Here is a 7,016-nt window from a genome sequence, read left to right on the forward strand (position 1 = left end):
TTTCACAAACATGGTAATATACCGTAAAACCTCGGTAACGCACACAAATAAATGCCCAATCTTATCCCCTGTATTTTGCGGTATATGAGGCGGAATCGGGTTATAAGGTGCGCCTTCAAAGTGTTTGGCAGATTGAGGTTTTTAGGTGCGCCTTACATTTTGTAAAAAACTGTACTTTTCTTGGTTACGAGTACTGTAACTCGTTATTTATGAAAATGTGTATCTCTATTGTCCTTACTATATTAGTCGCTACAGTTTAAATGCAGATCAGGTATTACAGTGTCCTCTATTTACTAAATACTCCAGAACAAGGGCATAAAAACTTGTTTTATCTCCATCAATTATAATGTAATCACTTAAAAAAATGTGTCATACCAGGACCAAACCTACGCCTTTATTTCTGCACCACTCACATTGTCACACATAACCTCTCAATCTGACAGCAACGATCCCTGAAAGGTATGCATGTCTACATTTACCCACAAAGTTCAACTAAATACAGTGATGAGTGATACGAGTATACTGTATTTCTCCTCGTGGAGATATTCTCCTAACCATATACTGTATACTCACATTTAAGGCAAATTTATAACTATAGAGTAAAATACTAAAATCAACGGGGTTGGCTTATATGCACATATTTGGTTGTGGGTCACCAATAGACCCTTGATCAGAATCTGTATTAGTCTGAAAGATGACCAAGAACCGTACTGAGGACTGTTTGCCATACTTTTTTGCCCGCATTTGTACTTTGAATATATATTTGGACTGTATCTGTCTTAACTATTAGTTTTAAGAGATGTATTTCTGACTCATCTGGTCGGCTCAACGCACAGGGACGGGACCCCCCGACCTTCGCTGGAGCAATAAGTAGTAGTAGTATTTCTGACTCAATAGAAAGTTTGAGTAATTTTAGTTAAAAGTAGTAGGGTTCACAGTATATCTTTGAAAGGTTTGTTACTCTTGGACGAGTGCAAAGAAAATTTCATGGGATGCCAGTTCCTTAATTGGACTCACTGTTGTTTGTGTTTCTGACAATTTCATCGCTTTTAGCCATTCATGTTGCTGTTCTTTGATTCCAAGCCCTTTCGGGCTGATCTCTTTATCATAACCTCGAACATTTCAGGGCTTTAGGAAGGGATGGAATTTGAGAGCATTTCTTCTGGTCCTCCTTGCAAGTTCATAATCCATTGATGTATTTTTCGCCTTATTTTGAGTGTCTACTAAAGTTTATATTTAACAACTTTAATTTCACCTCAAACTCAAATGCCAACTGCCTTGTCAGATGCCTTAAACTTGTACTTTCCCCACGTCTCACCCTACCCCCTACTGAAACCATGCCCTTGGTATCGTCTCCATTCCGCACATGGCAAAAACTCACCAGGGTGCAGAACCTTTCAGGCGGGTTCCCGCATGTGATGCCGGGAGGGTCCACCTTGATTCTCATGTAGTCCTTCATGGACTCGGCCCGGGGCTGACAGGCGTAATGCTCCCACACGGAGCCGTCATCCGTGCTTACCAGGGACTTGCACAGTTCGTACTGGCCCCCGAAAACGGAGGCCGAGCAGTGCAGCAGCAAGAGCGCGACCCGAAGGAGCATGGTAGGCGGGGCGGCGGTCGGGGTACGGCGGAGGGGGGACGAGTGAGGAGAGGACGATCATAGGGAGACTCCGGGCATCCTCGGTCGACTTTCACTGGCGGATAAAGGAGCGGATGCGATTGTACCCCGGGGATCCGGGACACTTTTCCTTTCGGGCTTGGGGCTGCTTTTGGGAAGGGGTCCAGGGGTGCACTTTAAACATAGTGCCGCAGTGTGGAGTTCAAGCGGATCCTGCAGGCGTGGGGCCGCGGCTTGGACCGTATCCAGCCACTCAACGTCGCCTCTCTTGATTGTCCTGCGGGGTGGAACAAGACAAATTTTGACCCCAATTTGTTGTTTTCAAAGCAAATCTGTTATCCTATTTACATGATCCACTTAGGGCAGAGGTGGGCAAACTATGGCCCGGGGGCCATTTGCGGCCGCCATGCTTTCTAATCAGACGAAAAATGGTAAAAATATTATGACTAAAGTAATCCCTTGCAGTATCTTGATTTACTTACAACTTGTGCATTGCGTTCTGCATTCTGTTTGGCTAGAAAGAGGAAGATTATTTCTATAGCCAACAAAGTTGGACTTCCCAACCCGCTTAACTTGCTATGGAGCCACACGCAGGCAGGTCTATGCAGCTTTTTCAAAACTATTTGATAATGGAAAAAAAAATATTTCTTCTGTAGGACAGAACCAGAAGGTAAATGCAGTTTTCCATTATGTCCACATTATTGCTTCAAGATATCACGTGGAGTAAATGGGATAGTGTCCTTAATCCATACAGTTTAATAAAGATCCTGATTATTTTTAAAATTACAAATTGACAGTCCAAAAGTTATTTGTAAAAAAACAGTTGTATGGTGCAGTACTTTTATCCATCCATCCATTATCTGCACTGCTTATCCTCACTAGGGTTGGGGGGGGTGCTTGAGCCCATCCCAGCTATCTTCGAGCAGTGGGCAGGGAACACCCAGAACTGGTTGCCAGCCAGTCGCAGAGACAGACAACTCACTCGCATATTCACACCTAGGGACAATTTGGACCGGCCAATTAACCTGACATGCATGGAATGTTGGATGAAACCGGAGTGCCCAGAGGAAACCCATGCAAACTCCACACAGGAAGGTTCGTTCTCATAACCACTGTGCTGCCGTGCTGCCCCAGTACTTTTATTTCTTAGACAAATATTTTAACCTGTAATTTGGGCTTGTTATAGAGTAATAAATAAATAAATAAATAAATAAAGGTTTCTACTTTGCAGGTTTTGACTATCGTCTGACGTTTTTAGAACGCAAGACCCGCAAAAAATGAAGAATTACTGTATATGAATAATGTTGGAAAAATTTCTCTTCTAAAAGGGTGTCATAAATGTTTTCCAGTAATAAGGAATAAATATTCAGAAGAGTTATGATAAACAAGCAATATAGTATTCATACCAAAAACAAAGGTTGACACATAGGGTTTGCCCACTTTGCTTATTAATTTTCTGGTTTAAATGTATTTTTGAATAAGTAAAAAAGGTAAGAAGTAAAACAAGCAATTGAGTAAGTAATAAGTAAGCAATATTTAAAATAAGTAAAAAAAATATAACAAATATTTGTGTATATATATATATATATATATATATATATATATATATATATATATATATATATATATATATATATATATATATATATATATATGTTTGAGCAACAACCAAAATAACAATACAAAGTGAAAGGATGGTTTTGCCCATTTTAATTATTAATTGACTTGTTTTATGTAGTTTTATAATGTAGTTCTATTACTAAAAAATATATTTTAAAAATTGGGTGGATGGGGGTTAGTAAGGGGATACAAACACTAAACTATTTTAGTAGGTACAATAATATTGTGCTAACCAAGCTGACGATTCAACAACAATACAACAACAACAACAACAAAGAATAGGAAGGGATATATTTTTCCTCATTTTAAGTACTGTATGTAAAAATATTGTACTAACAATCTGTACATTCTGAACCAGTCACCTCTAAAGGTCCCAAGGACAGTAAAATGAATAGAAATATTCAACTTAAACTCCTATGTTTTTCCAAGATAAGAATATTTATGGAGGTGAAAAGTATTATTAAGACAAGGGTGAAACACAGTTCAAACTCTGAATTTGCTGCCCTCTATGCACCACAAAGCCGTCAACTTCGTAAAAATAATTCAATGCAAAAATCCCCTTAAAGTGAGTTAAATTGTCCGTCCGTTGGAAAAAAATACTCGAGAAGAGGATTATTTGACATAGCCTCCTACTTTGGTTTAGTTTTGCTGACTATTTTTCCTTAATTTTCGAACAGACTTTTTACGAGGCATACATTTGATGTTCTCTTGATATGTGTGCCTTGAAGCGCTAACTCCGCCCCTTTTTATTATTATAAACTAAAATACAGTTTGTAAGATCGTGAATAGAAAAGGGATTCGAGTTAAGGGAGGTGCGAGGTTAGCTGTGCATCATTTTGTTGTAATTATATATATATATTTTTTTTTTACAAAGGGATCAGTCTTATCTCAGCTCTGTGTTACAAAATAAGAAAAACAAGACTTTCAGAATGTTATTTTCTCATCATGAAATCATTTCTTATTTCTCTAATCTATACGCTTGGCGGTGTTTTAAATGTAAATTAACTCGTAAATAAATTGTATTTTTATTAATGATTCTAAAGATGGATTGGTAAGAGTGAAAATGCGGTCTTCTTAGAACCGGACCGGGCTCTCTACATAATTCAAGGGCGTATTCCTGGCATGGACGGAGGGGAGGTGTACCCACCAATATTAGGCAATCATTGTTTCGTCCTTACCCATATTATGTGTTCACCATGTCAAAACCAAACCTGTGCCTTTGACTTAACTCATAATGTTATTAATGTATTGCACACTGTTATATAAGCCTTGAAGATACTATTTTTCATGTATAGGATTTATTGAATGTTTTGAGTTTGGAAAACGAATTATAGTTTAGAATTTAAATGTGTTTTTTCCAAGCTGTTGAAACTGAATCGATTGAATGCTCAACAACACTGCCTTTTCATGTGTTGGAGTAGTGGTCCGCAACCAGGCTGTGGACCAGTAGCGGGCCGTGGGTCATTTGATACCAGGCCACAGAATACAAAATAAAAGTTGTCCTATTTTGTGCTTAAACCATATATAACCAGCATTCTTTTTTACCCATAAAATAACTCAAAGTTTGAATGTGCATATAAGAAGTTTTACAGTATTTAAGCAATAATCGCTGATCACATTTGCACAACGTTGAATGCACGGTGTAGAGGTTCACGGTTCAAGTCAAGTCCGTGTGGAGTTTGCATGTTCAGTGGCTGCGTGGGTTTTCTCCAGACACTCAGGTTTTCTCCCACATTCCAAAAACATGCATGTCAGGTCAATTGGCCGGTCCAAATTGTGCTTAGATGTGAAAGAGTGAGTGAGTTGTCTGTCCCTATGTGGCTGGCAACCAGTTCAGGGTGTCCCCTGCCCACGGCCCGATGATAGCTTAGATGGGCTCCACCACCCCCGCGACCCTACTGAGGGTAAGCGGTGTAGATAATGGATGGATGGATGCAACAAGAGTCAAACTTGTATTGCAGCGGTAAGAATGCCTGACCACTAGATATGTAGATGACATAAGAAAATGCGTTAAATTTTATCCCTTCATCAAATTATTCCTAATCTCGATACCCTATTTTTGAATACTTGAGACCGTAATTAAAATAATTTATTGACAATAAACCAAAATAAAATGTACAATGTATTCATTTAATGTCCTTCAAAGTCTGAATTATCATCAGACACACTAAAGAGTTATTTCCTTTGTCGTGTTTTTTGCATTCATATTTTTCTGCTTTCTCTATTTTATAACATTTGCCTCTAGGACTGTGGGTAAAAATAGTGTGATGATGAGATAAATGCTAATGCATTTTCCTATGTGATCTACATCACTAATGTTTTAGTGATTACACGGAAGATTTAGGCTTATTATTATTGTTATAATTACTAATGTTCTAATAGGGTTGGTCTGCAAGAATATTAAACTGGTCTATGGTACAACAAATATTGGGGTCTACTGCGTTAACCTTAAAAATGCCTACAGACTTATTTATTTTGTGACTACAATTTTTTCATATTTAAACCACAGAAATATTGACTTGAAATTAGTATTTTAGTCTAAAGGTGCCTTATTTTGAAGTGAGACTAAGTCTATGTGCGTGTATAAACCGCTCCAACGTTCATATTAGATTTCCGTTTTTTTGTAAAAGTTTGCAACTTCCTGTTCTAAAAGAGCTCATTCATCCAACGGTTTTAAATGTCAAAAGCGTCTAGTTCGATAGGTCTAAATGGTCTTTTGACGAGTAGTAAAAATTGCATCGGTAGTAAGAGAAAAGAGGGTTTCCCTATCCACGACGATTCCTCCTCCACCCCTCCCATCCTCCCTTCCGTGCCCTACTTAAATAGAACACGTGGAGTTCGATAAATCGATTCCAATTCGGATTATCGCAATCTACTATTTTATCCATTTTCATCTTCTTGAAAGTAGAAACTATTCAAAATAGTCACTTACTAGGCGCTTGCATCCGTGGGACGGTTCCTGTCCTGCCCTCCCTTGGCGGGACCGGCGCGGCTTATCTATTCTCGCATGAAGAAGAGGCAAAACAAAATCCCAGGGCAAAGGAGAGCGCTTCAGCTTCGGATGTCCGGGACGGCGCCGGGAAGGAGTATCAAAAGTAGAAAATGTTGACTTTGTGGCTATGCTTGCTCGTCTTCCTCCCTCTCTTTTACTCCCTCTCTCGCTCTCTCTCCTCCTCTCCTTCCTCCTCCTCTCGCGCACTTTACGACTGCTTCGCGCGGGATGCTGAAGGGCGCGAGCTCGCTCCCCCCCTCCCTTATCAGTCTATCTCTCTATCTCTCTTTCTCTCTTTCTCTTTAATGCCCAGCCTAAATCCTTCTGTCCATCACTTTCAATCACTATCCGGTAAGACAGGACGATACCGGCTATTTTTTTGGTATCGGTCCGATCCAAGTAAATACAGGGTAGTTTCGATTGATACCAATCCGATACGTTTTGCTTGGACATCTCATGAGCATTAAAAAGTTGAACCGATACCCCCATGAGTTTGTTCATTATTCCATACCTGTCAAACTCCACGGCTCCATGCCCTTACAAACTGACGAATTTTCCCTTACAAAATACAAAATAATCTTACACCATATTTTTTTTTCAAACGTGTGTATGTAGTTTAACATGTTATATTGTACATGTGTTTCGTTATGTCATATATATTGTTAATTAACATTTTGTTGTGAGATCCTGAGTTGCTCGACATGAATGAGGTTTATTATTAAGAAAAGTTCAAAAATGAAGTAGCTTGGACGTTCACTGTAGAGGGAAAAAAAACATGCAAAAATA

At 39.0% G+C, this 7,016-nt stretch overlaps 1 protein-coding gene across 5 annotated transcripts in view; it reads right to left on the minus strand.

The window, feature by feature from the left end:
* Positions 1 to 6,447, minus strand: part of ntng2b (netrin g2b) — a 140,000-nt gene extending 133,553 nt beyond the window's left edge. For all 5 annotated transcript variants that reach the window (XR_015847103.1, XR_015847104.1, XM_088320072.1 and 2 more), the window contains exons 1-2: positions 6,171 to 6,447; positions 1,382 to 1,895 (exon numbers count right to left, since the gene is read on the minus strand). Coding sequence is in view for 3 of the 5 variants with exons in the window: in XM_088320072.1 (XP_088176198.1) it covers positions 1,382 to 1,600 (219 nt within the window). In the remaining 2 variants the exon portion in view is untranslated. The remainder of the gene's footprint in view (positions 1 to 1,381; positions 1,896 to 6,170) is intronic.
* Between the last annotated feature and the right edge of the window lie 569 nt (positions 6,448 to 7,016).

The sequence above is a fragment of the Urocampus carinirostris genome, chromosome 16 (assembly GCF_059441175.1).
Source record: "Urocampus carinirostris isolate Australia breed hairy pipefish chromosome 16, RoL_Ucar_1.0, whole genome shotgun sequence".
Classification (NCBI taxonomy): Eukaryota; Metazoa; Chordata; class Actinopteri; order Syngnathiformes; family Syngnathidae; genus Urocampus; species Urocampus carinirostris.